At 47.0% G+C, this 19,390-nt stretch overlaps 1 protein-coding gene across 3 annotated transcripts in view; it reads left to right on the top strand.

Annotated features, from left to right (window-relative positions):
* LOC135538402 (cytochrome P450 4F3-like) overlaps positions 1-19,124 on the top strand; it is a 48,434-nt gene extending 29,310 nt beyond the window's left edge. For all 3 annotated transcript variants that reach the window (XM_064964304.1, XM_064964302.1, XM_064964303.1), the window contains exons 7-13: positions 8,253-8,399; positions 8,563-8,774; positions 9,431-9,560; positions 11,202-11,335; positions 15,223-15,287; positions 15,403-15,485; positions 15,667-19,124. In XM_064964304.1, the coding sequence (XP_064820376.1) occupies positions 8,253-8,399; positions 8,563-8,774; positions 9,431-9,560; positions 11,202-11,335; positions 15,223-15,287; positions 15,403-15,485; positions 15,667-15,844 (949 nt within the window). In that variant the 3' untranslated portion in view covers positions 15,845-19,124. The remainder of the gene's footprint in view (positions 1-8,252; positions 8,400-8,562; positions 8,775-9,430; positions 9,561-11,201; positions 11,336-15,222; positions 15,288-15,402; positions 15,486-15,666) is intronic.
* Positions 19,125-19,390: the final 266 nt, after the last annotated feature.

The following is a 19,390-nucleotide window of genomic DNA, read 5'->3' as shown; positions in this document are numbered from 1 at the left end:
TGAGACCAGAGTCCAGTAACCTTGTACCTCTGATACTGAGACCAGAGTCCAGTAACCTTGTACCTCTGATACTGAGACCAGAGTCCAGTAACCTTGTACCTCTGATACTGAGACCAGAGTCCAGTAACCTTGTACCTCTGATACTGAGACCAGAGTCCAGTAACCTTGTACCTCTGATACTGAGACCAGAGTCCAGTAAACCTTGTACCTCTGATACTGAGACCAGAGTCCAGTAACCTTGTACCTCTGATACTGACTGAGACCAGAGTCCAGTAACCTTGTACCTCTGATACTGACTGAGACCAGAGTCCAGTAACCTTGTACCTCTGATACTGACTGAGACCAGAGTCCAGTAACCTTGTACCTCTGATACTGACTGAGACCAGAGTCCAGTAACCTTGTACCTCTGATACTGACTGAGACCAGAGTCCAGTAACCTTGTACCTCTGATACTGACTGAGACCAGAGTCCAGTAACCTTGTACCTCTGATACTGACTGAGACCAGAGTCCAGTAACCTTGTACCTCTGATACTGAGACCAGAGTCCAGTAACCTTGTACCTCTGATACTGACTGAGACAAGAGTCCAGTAACCTTGTACCTCTGATACTGAGACCAGAGTCCAGTAACCTTGTACCTCTGATACTGACTGAGACCAGAGTCCAGTAACCTTGTACCTCTGATACTGAGACCAGAGTCCAGTAACCTTGTACCTCTGATACTGACTGAGACAAGAGCCCAGTAACCTTGTACCTCTGATACTGACTGAGACCAGAGTCCAGTAACCTTGTACCTCTGATACTGAGACCAGAGTCCAGTAACCTTGTACCTCTGATACTGAGACCAGAGTCCAGTAACCTTGTACCTCTGATACTGACTGAGACCAGAGTCCAGTAACCTTGTACCTCTGATACTGAGACCAGAGTCCAGTAACCTTGTACCTCTGATACTGAGACCAGAGTCCAGTAACCTTGTACCTCTGATACTGAGACCAGAGTCCAGTAACCTTGTACCTCTGATACTGAGACCAGAGTCCAGTAACCTTGTACCTCTGATACTGAGACCAGAGTCCAGTAACCTTGTACCTCTGATACTGAGACCAGAGTCCAGTAACCTTTACCTCTGATACTGAGACCAGAGTCCAGTAACCTTGTACCTCTGATACTGAGACCAGAGTCTAGTAACCTTGTACCTCTGATACTGACTGAGACCAGAGTCCAGTAACCTTGTACCTCTGATACTGAGACCAGAGTCCAGTAACCTTGTACCTCTGATACTGAGACCAGAGTCCAGTAACCTTGTACCTCTGATACTGAGACCAGAGTCCAGTAACCTTGTACCTCTGATACTGAGACCAGAGTCCAGTAACCTTGTAACCTTGTACCTCTGATACTGAGACCAGAGTCCAGTAACCTTGTACCTCTGATACTGAGACCAGAGTCCAGTAACCTTGTACCTCTGATACTGAGACCAGAGTCCAGTAACCTTGTACCTCTGATACTGAGACCAGAGTCCAGTAACCTTGTACCTCTGATACTGAGACCAGAGTCCAGTAACCTTGTACCTCTGATACTGACTGAGACCAGAGTCCAGTAACCTTGTACCTCTGATACTGAGACCAGAGTCCAGTAACCTTGTACCTCTGATACTGAGACCAGAGTCCAGTAACCTTGTACCTCTGATACTGAGACCAGAGTCCAGTAACCTTGTACCTCTGATACTGACTGAGACCAGAGTCCAGTAACCTTGTACCTCTGATACTGAGACCAGAGTCCAGTAACTTTGTACCTCTGATACTGAGACCAGAGTCCAGTAACCTTGTACCTCTGATACTGAGACCAGAGTCCAGTAACCTTGTACCTCTGATACTGAGACCAGAGTCCAGTAACCTTGTACCTCTGATTTTGAGACCAGAGTCCAGTAACCTTGTACCTCTGATACTGACTGAGACCAGAGTCCAGTAACCTTGTACCTCTGATACTGACTGAGACCAGAGTCCAGTAACCTTGTACCTCTGATACTGAGACCAGAGTCCAGTAACCTTGTACCTCTGATACTGAGACCAGAGTCCAGTAACCTTGTACCTCTGATACTGAGACCAGAGTCCAGTAACCTTGTACCTCTGATACTGAGACCAGAGTCCAGTAACCTTGTACCTCTGATACTGAGACCAGAGTCCAGTAACCTTGTACCTCTGATACTGACTGAGACCAGAGTCCAGTAACCTTGTACCTCTGATACTGAGACCAGAGTCCAGTAACCTTGTACCTCTGATACTGAGACCAGAGTCCAGTAACCTTGTACCTCTGATACTGACTGAGACCAGAGTCCAGTAACCTTGTACCTCTGATACTGAGACCAGAGTCCAGTAACCTTGTACCTCTGATACTGAGACCAGAGTCCAGTAACCTTCTACCTCTGATACTGAGACCAGAGTCCAGTAACCTTGTACCTCTGATACTGAGACCAGAGTCCAGTAACCTTGTACCTCTGATACTGAGACCAGAGTCCAGTAACCTTGTACCTCTGATACTGAGACCAGAGTCCAGTAACCTTGTACCTCTGATACTGAGACCAGAGTCCAGTAACCTTGTACCTCTGATACTGACTGAGACCAGAGTCCAGTAACCTTGTACCTCTGATACTGATACTGAGACCAGAGTCCAGTAACCTTGTACCTCTGATACTGACTGAGACCAGAGTCCAGTAACCTTGTACCTCTGATACTGAGACCAGAGTCCAGTAACCTTGTACCTCTGATACTGAGACCAGAGTCCAGTAACCTTGTACCTCTGATACTGACTGAGACAAGAGTCCAGTAACCTTGTACCTCTGATACTGAGACCAGAGTCCAGTAACCTTGTACCTCTGATACTGACTGAGACCAGAGTCCAGTAACCTTGTACCTCTGATACTGAGACCAGAGTCCAGTAACCTTGTACCTCTGATACTGACTGAGACCAGAGTCCAGTAACCTTGTACCTCTGATACTGAGACCAGAGTCCAGTAACCTTGTACCTCTGATACTGAGACCAGAGTCCAGTAACCTTGTACCTCTGATACTGACTGAGACAAGAGTCCAGTAACCTTGTACCTCTGATACTGAGACCAGAGTCCAGTAACCTTGTACCTCTGATACTGACTGAGACCAGAGTCCAGTAACCTTGTACCTCTGATACTGAGACCAGAGTCCAGTAACCTTGTACCTCTGATACTGACTGAGACAAGAGCCCAGTAACCTTGTACCTCTGATACTGACTGAGACCAGAGTCCAGTAACCTTGTACCTCTGATACTGAGACCAGAGTCCAGTAACCTTGTACCTCTGATACTGAGACCAGAGTCCAGTAACCTTGTACCTCTGATACTGACTGAGACCAGAGTCCAGTAACCTTGTACCTCTGATACTGAGACCAGAGTCCAGTAACCTTGTACCTCTGATACTGAGACCAGAGTCCAGTAACCTTGTACCTCTGATACTGAGACCAGAGTCCAGTAACCTTGTACCTCTGATACTGAGACCAGAGTCCAGTAACCTTGTACCTCTGATACTGAGACCAGAGTCCAGTAACCTTGTACCTCTGATACTGAGACCAGAGTCCAGTAACCTTGTACCTCTGATACTGAGACCAGAGTCCAGTAACCTTGTACCTCTGATACTGAGACCAGAGTCTAGTAACCTTGTACCTCTGATACTGACTGAGACCAGAGTCCAGTAACCTTGTACCTCTGATACTGAGACCAGAGTCCAGTAACCTTGTACCTCTGATACTGAGACCAGAGTCCAGTAACCTTGTACCTCTGATACTGAGACCAGAGTCCAGTAACCTTGTACCTCTGATACTGAGACCAGAGTCCAGTAACCTTGTACCTCTGATACTGAAACCAGAGTCCAGTAACCTTGTACCTCTGATACTGAGACCAGAGTCCAGTAACCTTGTACCTCTGATACTGACTGAGACCAGAGTCCAGTAACCTTGTACCTCTGATACTGAGACCAGAGTCCAGTAACCTTGTACCTCTGATACTGACTGAGACCAGAGTCCAGTAACCTTGTACCTCTGATACTGAGACCAGAGTCCAGTAACCTTGTACCTCTGATACTGAGACCAGAGTCCAGTAACCTTGTACCTCTGATACTGACTGAGACCAGAGTCCAGTAACCTTGTACCTCTGATACTGAGACCAGAGTCCAGTAACTTTGTACCTCTGATACTGAGACCAGAGTCCAGTAACCTTGTACCTCTGATACTGAGACCAGAGTCCAGTAACCTTGTACCTCTGATACTGAGACCAGAGTCCAGTAACCTTGTACCTCTGATACTGAGACCAGAGTCCAGTAACCTTGTACCTCTGATACTGACTGAGACCAGAGTCCAGTAACCTTGTACCTCTGATACTGACTGAGACCAGAGTCCAGTAACCTTGTACCTCTGATACTGAGACCAGAGTCCAGTAACCTTGTACCTCTGATACTGAGACCAGAGTCCAGTAACCTTGTACCTCTGATACTGAGACCAGAGTCCAGTAACCTTGTACCTCTGATACTGACTGAGACCAGAGTCCAGTAACCTTGTACCTCTGATACTGAGACCAGAGTCCAGTAACCTTGTACCTCTGATACTGAGACCAGAGTCCAGTAACCTTGTACCTCTGATACTGAGACCAGAGTCCAGTAACCTTGTACCTCTGATACTGAGACCAGAGTCCAGTAACCTTGTACCTCTGATACTGACTGAGACCAGAGTCCAGTAACCTTGTACCTCTGATACTGAGACCAGAGTCCAGTAACTTTGTACCTCTGATACTGAGACCAGAGTCCAGTAACCTTGTACCTCTGATACTGAGACCAGAGTCCAGTAACCTTGTACCTCTGATACTGAGACCAGAGTCCAGTAACCTTGTACCTCTGATTTTGAGACCAGAGTCCAGTAACCTTGTACCTCTGATACTGACTGAGACCAGAGTCCAGTAACCTTGTACCTCTGATACTGACTGAGACCAGAGTCCAGTAACCTTGTACCTCTGATACTGAGACCAGAGTCCAGTAACCTTGTACCTCTGATACTGAGACCAGAGTCCAGTAACCTTGTACCTCTGATACTGAGACCAGAGTCCAGTAACCTTGTACCTCTGATACTGACTGAGACCAGAGTCCAGTAACCTTGTACCTCTGATACTGAGACCAGAGTCCAGTAACCTTGTACCTCTGATACTGAGATCAGAGTCCAGTAACCTTGTACCTCTGATACTGAGACCAGAGTCCAGTAACCTTGTACCTCTGATACTGACTGAGACCAGAGTCCAGTAACCTTGTACCTCTGATACTGAGACCAGAGTCCAGTAACCTTGTACCTCTGATACTGACTGAGACCAGAGTCCAGTAACCTTGTACCTCTGATACTGACTGAGACCAGAGTCCAGTAACCTTGTACCTCTGATACTGAGACCAGAGTCCAGTAACCTTGTACCTCTGATACTGACTGAGACCAGAGTCCAGTAACCTTGTACCTCTGATACTGAGACCAGAGTCCAGTAACCTTGTACCTCTGATACTGACTGAGACCAGAGTCCAGTAACCTTGTACCTCTGATACTGAGACCAGAGTCCAGTAACCTTGTACCTCTGATACTGACTGAGACCAGAGTCCAGTAACCTTGTACCTCTGATACTGAGACCAGAGTCCAGTAACCTTGTACCTCTGATACTGACTGAGACAAGAGTCCAGTAACCTTGTACCTCTGATACTGAGACCAGAGTCCAGTAACCTTGTACCTCTGATACTGACTGAGACCAGAGTCCAGTAACCTTGTACCTCTGATACTGAGACCAGAGTCCAGTAACCTTGTACCTCTGATACTGACTGAGACAAGAGCCCAGTAACCTTGTACCTCTGATACTGACTGAGACCAGAGTCCAGTAACCTTGTACCTCTGATACTGAGACCAGAGTCCAGTAACCTTGTACCTCTGATACTGAGACCAGAGTCCAGTAACCTTGTACCTCTGATACTGAGACCAGAGTCCAGTAACCTTGTACCTCTGATACTGAGACCAGAGTCCAGTAACCTTGTACCTCTGATACTGAGACCAGAGTCCAGTAACCTTGTACCTCTTGATACTGAGACCAGAGTCCAGTAACCTTGTACCTCTGATACTGAGACCAGAGTCCAGTAACCTTGTACCTCTGATACTGAGACCAGAGTCCAGTAACCTTGTACCTCTGATACTGAGACCAGAGTCCAGTAACCTTGTACCTCTGATACTGAGACCAGAGTCCAGTAACCTTGTACCTCTGATAATGACTGAGACCAGAGTCCAGTAACCTTGTACCTCTGATACTGAGACCAGAGTCCAGTAACCTTGTACCTCTGATACTGAGACCAGAGTCCAGTAACCTTGTACCTCTGATACTGAGACCAGAGTCCAGTAACCTTGTACCTCTGATACTGACTGAGACCAGAGTCCAGTAACCGTGTACCTCTGATACTGACTGAGACCAGAGTCCAGTAACCTTGTACCTCTGATACTGACTGAGACCAGAGTCCAGTAACCTTGTACCTCTGATACTGACTGAGACCAGAGTCCAGTAACCTTGTACCTCTGATACTGAGACCAGAGTCCAGTAACCTTGTACCTCTGATACTGAGACCAGAGTCCAGTAACCTTGTACCTCTGATACTGAGACCAGAGTCCAGTAACCTTGTACCTCTGATACTGAGACCAGAGTCCAGTAACCTTGTACCTCTGATACTGAGACCAGAGCCCAGTAACCTTCTACCTCTGATACTGACTGAGACAAGAGCCCAGTAACCATAGTCCCCTCTACCCTCCTCTATCTAACCCTGTCTCCACCCTCTCTCCTCTATGTAACCCTGTCTCCACCCTCCCTCCTCTATCTAACCCTGTCTCCATCCTCCCTCCTCTATGTAACCCTGTCTCCATACTCCCTCATCTATCTAACCCTGTCTCCTTCCTCCTCTATCTTACGCTGTCTCCTCCCTCCTCTACCTAACCCTGTCTCCTCCCTCCTCTATCTAACCATGTCTCCATCCTCCCTCCTCTATCTAACTCTGTCTCCATCCTCCCTCCTCTATCTAACTCTGTCTCCATCCTCCCTCCTCTATCTAACTCTGTCTCCATCCTCCCTCCTCTATCTAACTCTGTCTCCATCCTCCCTCCTCTATCTAACTCTGTCTCCATCCTCTATCTAACTCTGTCTCCATCCTCCCTCCTCTATCTAACTCTGTCTCCATCCTCCCTCCTCTATCTAACTCTGTCTCCATCCTCCCTCCTCTATCTAACTCTGTCTCCATCCTCCCTCCTCTATCTAACCCTGTCTCCATCCTCCTCTATCTAACCCTGTCTCCTCCCTCCTCTATCTAACCCTGTCTCCTCCCTCCTCTATCTAACCCTGTCTCCTCCCTCCTCTATCTAACCCGGTCTCCATCCTCCCTCCTCTATCTAACCCGGTCTCCATCCTCCCTCCTCTATCTAACCCGGTCTCCATCCTCCCTCCTCTATCTAACCCGGTCTCCATTCTCCCTCCTCTATCTAACCCGGTCTCCATTCTCCCTCCTCTATCTAACCCGGTCTCCATCCTCCCTCCTCTATCTAACCCGGTCTCCTCCCTCCTCTATCTAACCCGGTCTCCATCCTCCCTCCTCTATCTAACTCTGTCTCCATCCTCCCTCCTCTATCTAACTCTGTCTCCATCCTCCCTCCTCTATCTAACCCTGTCTCCATCCTCCCTCCTCTATCTAACTCTGTCTCCATCCTCCCTCCTCTATCTAACTCTGTCTCCATCCTCCCTCCTCTAACTAACTCTGTCTCCATCCTCCCTCCTCTAACTAACTCTGTCTCCATCCTCCCTCCTCTAACTAACTCTGTCTCCATCCTCCCTCCTCTAACTAACTCTGTCTCCATCCTCCCTCCTCTAACTAACTCTGTCTCCATCCTCCCTCCTCTAACTAACTCTGTCTCCATCCTCCCTCCTCTATCTAACTCGGTCTCCATCCTCTATCTAACCCGGTCTCCATCCTCCCTCCTCTATCTAACCCTGTCTCCAACCTCCCTCCTCTATCTAACCCTGTCTCCAACCCCCCTCCTCTATCTAACCCTGTCTCCAACCTCCCTCCTCTATCTAACCCTGTCTCCAACCTCCCTCCTCTATCTAACCCTGTCTCCATCCTCCCTCCTCTGTCTCCATCCTCCCTCCTCTAACTCTGTCTGATGGCTCCTTTCCTTTCGTCCAGGAGTTCCAGTGAGTACATTGCAGCCATTTTTGAGCTGAGTACCCTGGTGATTGAGCGGAGAGGACGTATCCTGCACCACTGGGACTGTCTGTACTGGAGGTCCCCAGAGGGACAGCGCTTCAAACAGGCCTGTAGTGTAGTACACGGGTAAGAAGATTGGCTGAACATTTCCCTGAAATTCAAAGGTTTTCCTGAAATTCCCTTTGGAAGATACCTGGAAGCTGAAAATCCAAGATTCCTCCAAACAGGATTTCTGGAATACTTTGGAATTTTCAGAAAGTAACTCAAGTTCTTACAACCCTATACACAGGTTCACCAGGACTGTTGTCCAGGAGCGCAGAGCACAGCTTCTCCACCGGGGGGAGCCAGAGAGCCACACTGACACCACAGGAGGGGAGGAGGAGAAGAAGAAGAAAAGAGTAGCAGATTTCATTGATTTGTTACTGCTGTCAAAGGATGAGGATGGTCATGGTCTCACAGATGAGGAGATAAAAGCAGAGGCAGACACTTTCATGTTTGGAGGTGATTCTCGAGTGTTCAGATCCACCATATCCTTTACTGTATTTACCCTGGCAGTATATCCTATCATAAACTACTGTATTTATCCTGGCAGTATATCCTATCATAAACTACTGTATTTATCCTGGCAGTATATCCTATCATAAACTACTGTATTTACCCTGGCAGTATATCCTATCATAAACTACTGTATTTACCCTGGCAGTATATTCTATCATAAACTACTGTATTTACCCTGGCAGTATATCCTATCATAAACTACTGTATTTACCCTGGCAGTATATTCTATCATAAACTACTGTATTTACCCTGGCAGTATATCCTATCATAAACTACTGTATTTACCCTGGCAGTATATTCTATCATAAACTACTGTATTTATCCTGGCAGTATATCCTATCATAAACTACTGTATTTATCCTGGCAGTATATCCTATCATAAACTACTGTATTTACCCTGGCAGTATATTCTATCATAAACTACTGTATTTATCCTGGCAGTATATCCTATCATAAACTACTGTATTTACCCTGGCAGTATATCCTATCATAAACTACTGTATTTACCCTGGCAGTATATTCTATCATAAACTACTGTATTTACCCTGGCAGTATACTCTATCATAAACCACGTTATTTGAGATTTGATTCTCTCTCAGGTCATGACACCACGGCCAGCGGGATCAGCTGGGTTCTGTATAACCTGTCTCAGCATCAGGACTACCAGGACCGCTGTAGAGCCGAGGTCAACGACCTGCTACAAGACCGAAAGACAGAGGACTTAGACTGGTCAGCACCTATCTGTCCGTCCGTCAGTCTGTCTGCTTGCCAGTCTGTCTTTGTTTCTGTCAGGGGGACGGGTCATACCACAGGGTGAGGGGAAGGGGACAGGTCCTACCACAGGGTGAGGGGAGGGGGACGGGTCATACCACAGGGTGAGGGGGACGGGTCATACCACAGGGTGAGGGGTCGGGGACGAATCATACCACAGGGTGAGGGGACGGGTCATACCACAGGGTGAGGGGAGGGGGACGGGTCATACCACAGGGTGAGGGGAGGGGACGGGTCATACCACAGGGTGAGGGGGACGGGTCATACCACAGGGCGAGGGGAGGTGGACGGGTCATACCACAGGGTGAGGGGAGGGGGACGTGTCATACCACAGGGCGAGGGGAGGGGGACGTGTCATACCACAGGGCGAGGGGAGGGGGACGGTTCATACCACAGTCCTTTCTCAAATAGGTCACATTTGTAATAATGAAAAGTTCCATCCTCTCTTCATCTCAACATGGCAGGAATGAGTTCTCATCGGTCTATCATATCGGTTATATGATACAAGGAGAAGATACCTCGTTGATAAGAGGAGTCTGGGGATCTCTGTGGGCCAAGACTCTCAAAACCACAGAGGATACCACGTTAATAAGAGTAGTCTGGGCATCTCTGTGGGCCAAGACACTCAAAACCACAGAGGATACCACTTTAATAAGAGTAGTCTGGGCATCTCTGTGGGCCAAGACACTCAAAACCACAGAGGATACCACTTTAATAAGAGGAGTCTGGGCATCTCTGTGGGCCAAGACACTCAAAACCACAGAGAGGATACCACTTTAATAAGAGGAGTCTGGGGATCTCTGTGGGCCAAGACACTCAAAACCGCAGAGATGATACCACGTTAATAAGAGGAGTCTTGGATCTCTGTGGGCAAAGACACTCAAAACCACAGAGGATACCACGTTAATAAGAGGAGTCTGGGGATCTCTGTGGGCCAAGACACTCAAAACCACAGAGAGGATACCACGTTAATAAGAGGAGTGTTGGGATCTCTGTAGGCCAAGACACTCAAAACCACAGAGAGGATACCACGTTAATAAGAGGAGTGTTGGGATCTCTGTGGGCCAAGACACTCAAAACCACAGAGAGGATACCACGTTAATAAGAGGAGTTTGGGGATCTCTGTGGGCTAAGACACTCAAAACCACAGAGAGGATACCACGTTAATAAGAGGAGTCTTGGATCTCTGTAGGCCAAGACACTCAAAACCACAGAGAGGATACCACGTTAATAAGAGGAGTCTTGGATCTCTGTAGGCCAAGACACTCAAAACCACAGAGAGGATACCACGTTAATAAGAGGAGTTTGGGGATCTCTGTGGGCCAAGACACTCAAAACCACAGAGAGGATACCACGTTAATAAGAGGAGTTTGGGGATCTCTGTGGGCCAAGACACTCAAAACCACAGAGAGGATACCACGTTAATAAGAGGAGTGTTGGGATCTCTGTGGGCTAAGACACTCAAAACCACAGAGAGGATACCACGTTAATAAGAGGAGTCTGGGGATCTCTGTGGGCCAAGACTCTCAAAACAGACCAGTCCTTTCTGTATGAGTGAATGATACATAAAAGAGTGACTGGTGTGTTGTGTTTCTGCAGGGAGGACCTGAGCAGCCTCCCCTTCACCACCATGTGTATTAAAGAGTCTCTGAGACTGCACTCCCCCGTGTCTGCTGTCACCAGACAATACACGAAGGACATGGCGGTGCCAGGTGGACGGGTCATACCACAGGGTGAGGGGACGGGTCATACCACAGGGTGTATTTGGGTATATTTGCATATTTAAATACATTAACAGAAAGGGGAGGAACATAGATGCAACCACCAAACACTTTCTCAGTCTCCCCTACCTGCTCTGTCTAGACTACCTGCTCTGTCCAGACTACCTGCTCTGTCTAGACTACCTGCTCTGTCCAGACAACCTGCTCTGTCCAGACTACCTGCTCTGTCTAGACTACCAGCTCTGTCTAGACTACCTGCTCTGTCTAGACTACCTGCTCTGTCCAGACTACCTGCTCTGTCTAGACTACCTGCTCTGTCCAGACTACCTGCTCTGTCCAGACTACCTGCTCTGTCTAGACTACCTGCTCTGTCTAGACTACCTGCTCTGTCCAGACTACCTGCTCTGTCTAGACTACCTGCTCTGTCCAGACTACCTGCTCTGTCTAGACTACCTGCTCTGTCCAGACTACCTGCTCTGTCCAGTCTACCTGCTCTGTCCAGACTACCTGCTCTGTCCAGACTACCTGCTCTGTCCAGACTACCTGCTCTGTCCAGACAACCTGCTCTGTCCAGACTACCTGCTCTGTCTAGACTACCTGCTCTGTCCAGACTACCTGCTCTGTCTAGACTACCTGCTCTGTCCAGACTACCTGCTCTGTCCAGACTACCTGCTCTGTCTAGACTACCTGCTCTGTCCAGACTACCTGCTCTGTCTAGACTACCTGCTCTGTCCAGACTACCTGCTCTGTCTAGACTACCTGCTCTGTCCAGACTACCTGCTCTGTCTAGACTACCTGCTCTGTCCAGACTACCTGCTCTGTCCAGACGACCTGCTCTGTCCAGACGACCTGCTCTGTCTACCCTACCTGCTCTGTCTAGATTACCTGCTCTGTCCAGACTACCTGCTCTGTCTAGACTACCTGCTCTGTCCAGACTACCTGCTCTATCTAGACTACCTGCTCTGTCCAGACTACCTGCTCTGTCCAGACTACCTGCTCTGTCTAGACTACCTGCTCTGTCCAGACTACCTGCTCTGTCTACCCTACCTGCTCTGTCTAGACTACCTGCTCTGTCTAGACTACCTGCTCTGTCCAGACTACCTGCTCTGTCTAGACTACCTGCTCTGTCTAGACTACCTGCTCTGTCCAGACTACCTGCTCTGTCCAGACTACCTGCTCTGTCCAGACTACCTGCTCTGTCTACCCGCTCTGTCTAGACTACCTGCTCTGTCTAGACTACCTGCTCTGTCCAGACTACCTGCTCTGTCTAGACTACCTGCTCTGTCCAGACTAACTGCTCTGTCTAGACTACCTGCTCTGTCCAGACTACCTGCTCTGTCTACCCTACCTGCTCTGTCTAGACTACCTGCTCTATCTAGACTACCTGCTCTGTCCAGACTACCTGCTCTGTCTAGACTACCTGCTCTGTCAAGACTACCTGCTCTGTCCAGACTACCTGCTCTGTCTACCCTACCTGCTCTGTCCAGACTACCTGCTCTGTCCAGACTACCTGCTCTGTCCAGACTACCTGCTCTATCTAGACTACCTGCTCTGTCCAGACTACCTGCTCTGTCTAGCCTACCTGCTCTGTCTAGACTACCTGCTCTGTCCAGACTACCTGCTCTGTCCAGACTACCTGCTATGTCCAGACTACCTGCTCTGTCTACCCTACCTGCTCTGTCCAGACTACCTGCTCTGTCCAGACTACCTGCTCTGTCTACCCTACCTGCTCTGTCCAGACTACCTGCTCTGTCCAGACTACCTGCTCTGCCCAGACTACCTGCTCTGTCTAGACTACCTGCTCTGTCCAGACTACCTGCTCTGTCCAGACTACCTGCTCTGTCCAGACTACCTGCTCTGTCTAGACTACCTGCTCTGTCTAGACTACCTGCTCTGTTCAGACTACCTGCTCTGTCTACCCTACCTGCTCTGTCTAGACTACCTGCTCTGTCCAGACTACCTGCTCTGTCTACCCTACCTGCTCTGTCCACCCTACGTGCTCTGCCTACCTTACCTCCTCTGTCTACCCTGTCTGCTCTGTCTAGACTACCTGCTCTGTCTAGACTACCTACTCTGTCTAGACTACCTGCTCTGTCTAGACTACCTGCTCTGTCTAGACTACCTGCTCTGTTCAGACTACCCGCTCTGTCTACCCTACCTGCTCTGTCCAGACTACCTGCTCTGTCCAGACTACCTGCTCTGTCTAGACTACCTGCTCTGTCCAGACTACCTGCTCTGTCCAGACTACCTGCTCTGTCCAGACTACCTGCTCTGTCTACCCTACCTGCTCTGTCTAGACTACCTGCTCTGTCTAGACTACCTGCTCTGTCTAGACTACCTGCTCTGTCCAGACTACCTGCTCTGTCTAGACTACCTGCTCTGTCTAGACTACCTGCTCTGTCCAGACTACCTGCTCTGTCTAGACTACCTGCTCTGTCCAGACTACCTGCTCTGTCTACCCTACCTGCTCTGTCTAGACTACCTGCTCTATCTAGACTACCTGCTCTGTCCAGACTACCTGCTCTGTCTAGCCTACCTGCTCTGTCTACCCTACCTGCTCTGTCTAGACTACCTGCTCTGTCTAGACTACCTGCTCTATCTAGACTACCTGCTCTGTCTAGACTACCTGCTCTGTCTAGACTACCTGCTCTGTCTAGACTACCTGCTCTGTCCAGACTACCTGCTCTGTCTAGACTACCTGCTCTGTCTAGACTACCTGCTCTGTCCAGACTACCTGCTCTGTCCAGACTACCTGCTCTGTCCAGACTACCTACTCTGTCTACCCTACCTGCTCTGTCCAGACTACCTGCTCTGTCTACCCTACCTGCTCTGTCCAGACTACCTGCTTTGTCCAGACTACCTGCTCTGTCCAGACTACCTGCTTTGTCCAGACTACCTGCTCTGTCTACCCTACCTGCTCTGCCCAGACTACCTGCTCTGCCCAGACTACCTGCTCTGCCCAGACTACCAGCTCTGTCTACCCTACCTGCTCTGTCTAGACCTCCTCATGACTTACTGTTGTTGTCACGTTCTGTTGCATAATTCAACAAATGTGTCAATAGCAGGAAACACTCTGATTAGAAATCAACACTCTTGGGTCTAGATTACACCTATCTAAACATGCTTTACTTAAACAATCCAGGTGTTCATTTTCAGAAGTTGCTTTCATTTCAGCGGATCTAATTTGTGAACACTTTTTTAAATTCCACTAAAAAATGTATTCTCTTTCTTGTGACATACAATACCAGTCAAAGGTTTGGACACACCTACTCATTCAAGGGTTTTTCTTTATTTTTTACAATTTTCTACCTTGTAGAATAGAGTGAAGACATCAACACTATGAAATAACACATATGGAATCATGTAGTAACCAAAAAGTGTTAAACAAATCAAAATATATTTTATATTTTGAGTTTCTTCAAAGTTGCCACCCTTTGCCTTGATGACAGTTTTGCACACGCTTGGCATTCTCTCAACCAGCTTCATGAAGTAGTCACCTGGAATGCATTTAAATTAACAGGTGTTCCTTGTAAAAAATGAATTTGTGGAATTTCTTTCCTTCTTAATGCGTTTGAGCCAATCAGTTGTGCTGTGACAAGGTAGGGGTGGTATACAGAAGATAGCCCTATTTGGTAAAAGTCCAAGTCCATATTAAGGCGAGAACAGCTCAAATATGCAAAGAGAAAAACCCCGGAATGAGTAGGTGTGTCCAAACTTTTGACTGGTAGTGTACGTGTGGAGACGGTGCGTTAAATCCCTGGCGAAGCTCTAGCGTTCTTATAGACTAAACGGAAAGGCAACATAAACACAGGAAATAGATAGCTGAAGAAGACAGATCTTCAGGTGGGCGGAGCCTGTGTGTTTCTTATACTAATGTCTCATGTCTTTTCCCACATCAGGTAGCATCTGTCTGGTGAGCATCTATGGGACCCATCACAACCCTGAGATCTGGCCTGACCCAGACGTTAGTACAGTTTACTACATCGACACTCAGGGCTCTGACGAGCTCCTTAATATCCTCTCACAATGCCGCTGGCAGTCACTTTAGTCTGATGGCATTTCACTCTTCTTCTCTCCAGGTCTACAACCCCATGCGCTTCGACCCTGAGAACTCAAAGGGCCGTTCATCCCATGCCTTCATACCTTTCTCTTCGGGACCTAGGTGTGGATTCTAATTGACATTATCTTTATACACATTAGCATCACAGCCCAGGCATAACATAGCCTAATGTTTAGAACCTGTTCCCCGATCCGTTTGTGCATGGCATGACAGCACAAACAGATCCCGGAGACCAGGCTATGATGATACAGAATCTACCATCACCGATCATTCTGTGCTATAGGAACTGTATAGGTCAGAAGTTTGCCATGGCGGAGCTGCGTGTGGTGGTGGCACTGACCTTGAGGAGGTTCCGTTTGACCCCAGGGGGGGTGGAGGTGAGGAGGCTACCCCATCTGGTGCTCAGGGCCGAGGGGGGGCTGTGGCTGACGCTGGAGACCCTAGAAGCACCCCAGGACTAACCCCTGAACTCCTCTCTCCTCTATGGATCAGACAGAGAAAACTGATTTTATGACTTTACTGTATTAACATACGCTGAGTATACGAAACGTTAAGAACAGCTTAACACAGTAAAATACATAGGCCTAAAGCCGACAAATAAACAGTAAAATACATAGGCCTAAAGCCGACAAATAAACAATAGAATACATAGAGGCCTAAAGCCGACAAATAAACAGTAAAATACATAGGTCTAAAGCCAACAACATGAAAACAATAGAATACATAGAGGTCTAAAGCAGACAAAATGAACACAATAGAATACATGGGCCTAAAGCCGACAAAATGAAAACAATAGAATACATAGAGGCCTAAAGCCGACAAAATTAACACAATAGAATACATGGGCCTAAAGCCGACAAAATGAAAACAATAGAATACATAGAGGCCTAAAGCCGACAAAATGAAAACAATAGAATACATAGAGGCCTAAAGCCGACAAAATGAAAACAATAGAATACATAGGTCTAAAGCCGACAAAATGAAAACAATAGAATACATAGAGGCCTAAAGCCGACAAAATGAAAACAATAGAATACATAGAGGCCTAAAGCCGACAAAATGAAAACAATAGAATACATAGGCCTAAAGCCAACAAAATGAAATCAATAGAATACATAGAGGCCTAAAGCCGACAAAATGAAATCAATAGAATACATAGAGGCCTAAAGCCGACAAAATGAAAACAATAGAATATCCTGATGAAAATGCAGGTTCTCATGAATCGCTCTACTCAGCCTCCCTTTCCATCTGTCTTGACTTGAGCTATGACTCAACGTTATCAGGACAGAGAAACCACATACATGCTCATTGCTCTATCAGCTGGACATAAAATAAACCGGTACATGTTGTTTCTCACACGTGTATCAGGTTGTGAACTCTACAAACAAAAAAAAGGTGAATTCACCAATTTGTAAGTCGCTCTGGATAAGAGCGTCTGCTAAATGACTTAAATGTTAATGTTAATGTTACAAACAACGTTTTTCCACTCGTGGGAAGGAGAACGGTAAATGACTGTAAATGCATGCATTAACAGAAATGTAACCAAATGACGGGATGAACGGCACATCTACTATGCCTACTGGTTACATATATGATGGAGAATTGAACAAAACAAACAATCGAAGAGCAAACAATTCACAACAATGAATGTGCAGTAATTGTCAGGAGACCACAGGGGGAGCATTCTGGAGAGCTGAGAGCATGCATTCTGGAGAGCTGAGAGCATGCATTCTGGAGAGAGACGCCCATATCTTCGCGACACATCCCTCCCCTACTTCTTGTTGCAACATTTTTAAATTAGTCTCGAGACGCATTATCTTCACACATTTGAGATGTTTTTCACTGACAGCCACAACTCAATAATCAGCCAGGTCTATTAACATGCGCGCTGCCCAAATTGCTGGTTTCCCAAATAGGAATAGGCAAACAATCCATAGCTATTTTTATTTAACTAGTTAAGAACAAAATCTTATTTACAATGACGGCCAGTGGGTTAACTGCCTTGTTCAGGGGCAGAACAACAGATGTTTACCTTGTCAGCTCTGGGGATTCGGTCTAGCAACTTTTCGGTTACTGGCCCAATGCTCTATCCCCCAGGCTACCTGCCGCTTATGATGCTCTGTGGCTAAGTTTAGCTCTCTGGTAAAGTATTTAGAATTATTTTATTGGGACAGGAGTAATTGTTTAATGTTGATAAAAAACATCAATTACTTTAGAGGAAGCCAGCATCTGAACACTGTGTTCCCGCTAACTTCCCTTTCTAATTCGCAAGTGGCTGAAACCAGAGATAACTATATATAATGACGAGACGTTGACGTCTCCGTTCTAACAATGTGAGTCGTTCCAAAGGCGGGAATGCAGGCTACACGCGTAGGTCTTGCATATCATGCCCATAGAAACGCATTGGGTTATTTCAGGATTTATTCTGGCGAGAGTGAGTCCTCTCGCTTTGCCAAATTATCTATGTTGAAACTAGCGAGAGAAACAGCGCCCCTCTGTTTTCTTTCGTGTAGACCATGTATCTGATAAGATCTGGCAGGAAAAGGTACTACATGTCATACTCCTTTTGTCCAGACAGCATCACATACGGAGACAGAGGGATGCTTTTTCGCTCGCTCGAATGCTTTATCTGAGATTGATGCGTATTCCTGTCGGCGCGCGTCTTGGCCAAATAAATGTTCAGTATTTCAATATTTTATTTGGACGGGCAAGGAGGGAGGTAGGTAGGGCAGGCCAGCCCCCCTATGTCCCGCCCATAACACCTACCGCCCATAATGTTTCAGGCGCATCGGTTAGTGTCAAGAAGTGCAACGCTGCTGGATTTTTCATGCACAACAGTTTCCCGTGTATATCAACAATGGTCCACCACCTAAAGGACATCCAGCCAACTTGAGAACAACTGGGGGACGTATAGGGTGGTACTGTAGGTAGCCAAGCACTTAAGAACTTAGTAACTGAAAGGTTGCTGGTTTGAATCCCCTAGCAGAATAAGGGGGAAGAATCTGCCGATGTGCCCTTGAGCAAGGCACTTAACTCAAGTCGCTCTGGATAAGAGCGTCTGCTAAAGTGTGAAATGGGTCAGCATCCCTGTAGAGTCCATGCACAAACATCTGAAGCTGTTCTGAGGGCACAAGGGGGAGGTGCAACTCAATATCAGGAAGGTGTTCCTAATGTTTTGTCCGCTCAGTGTATGTCAGATGTATTAGAACATAAATACACATAGAAACATCTCAATGTACGGTGAATGTAGGTCGGCCTACTGAATGTATGTGAACATAGATACACATAGAAACATCTCAATGCACGGTGAATGTAGGTCGGCCTACTGAATGTATGTGAACATAGATACACATAGAAACATCTCAATGCACGGTGAATGTAGGTCGGCCTACTGAATGTATGTGAACATAAATACACATAGAAACATCTCAATGCACGGTGAATGTAGGTCGGCCTACTGAATGTATGTGAACATAGATACACATAGAAACATCTCAATGCACGGTGAATGTAGGTCGGCCTACTGAATGTATGTGAACATAGATACACATAGAAACATCTCAATGCACGGTGAATGTAGGTCGGCCTACTGAATGTATGTGAACATAGATACATTAAGTACTTTTCATTTGAATTGTTAATGCGAATTTTGTAAGCTATTTGTTTTTTTGCAGTGTGTGTGCATTGTTATTTTGAGATTCAATAAACATAGCCTTGATGAGTACGGTGCTAGCATGTGAACCAGAAGCCTCTGCTCTGATCTGTCTTTACTCTTTTTGAATAAGAGATTTCCCTCCTTGAATAAGTTGTCGAATATACCAGGTATTTGCCAGTGTTACATGATACAATTACAATGTCAATGGCAGTTTACCAGGGAGAACTCTGGGTAGAAATGGGTTGCAGAGCACATATCTTAACCCAAACTCTCTTATCAACACAGAGGTGGATACTGGGGCGGCAGGGAGCCTAGTGGTTAGAGAAGGTAGCCTAGTGGTTAGAGAAGGTAG

The sequence above is a fragment of the Oncorhynchus masou genome, unplaced genomic scaffold, assembly GCF_036934945.1.
Source record: "Oncorhynchus masou masou isolate Uvic2021 unplaced genomic scaffold, UVic_Omas_1.1 unplaced_scaffold_952, whole genome shotgun sequence".
Lineage (NCBI taxonomy): Eukaryota > Metazoa > Chordata > Actinopteri > Salmoniformes > Salmonidae > Oncorhynchus > Oncorhynchus masou.
Note: the sequence above shows the minus strand (reverse complement) of the source record. Positions and strands in the feature narration are given on the sequence as shown.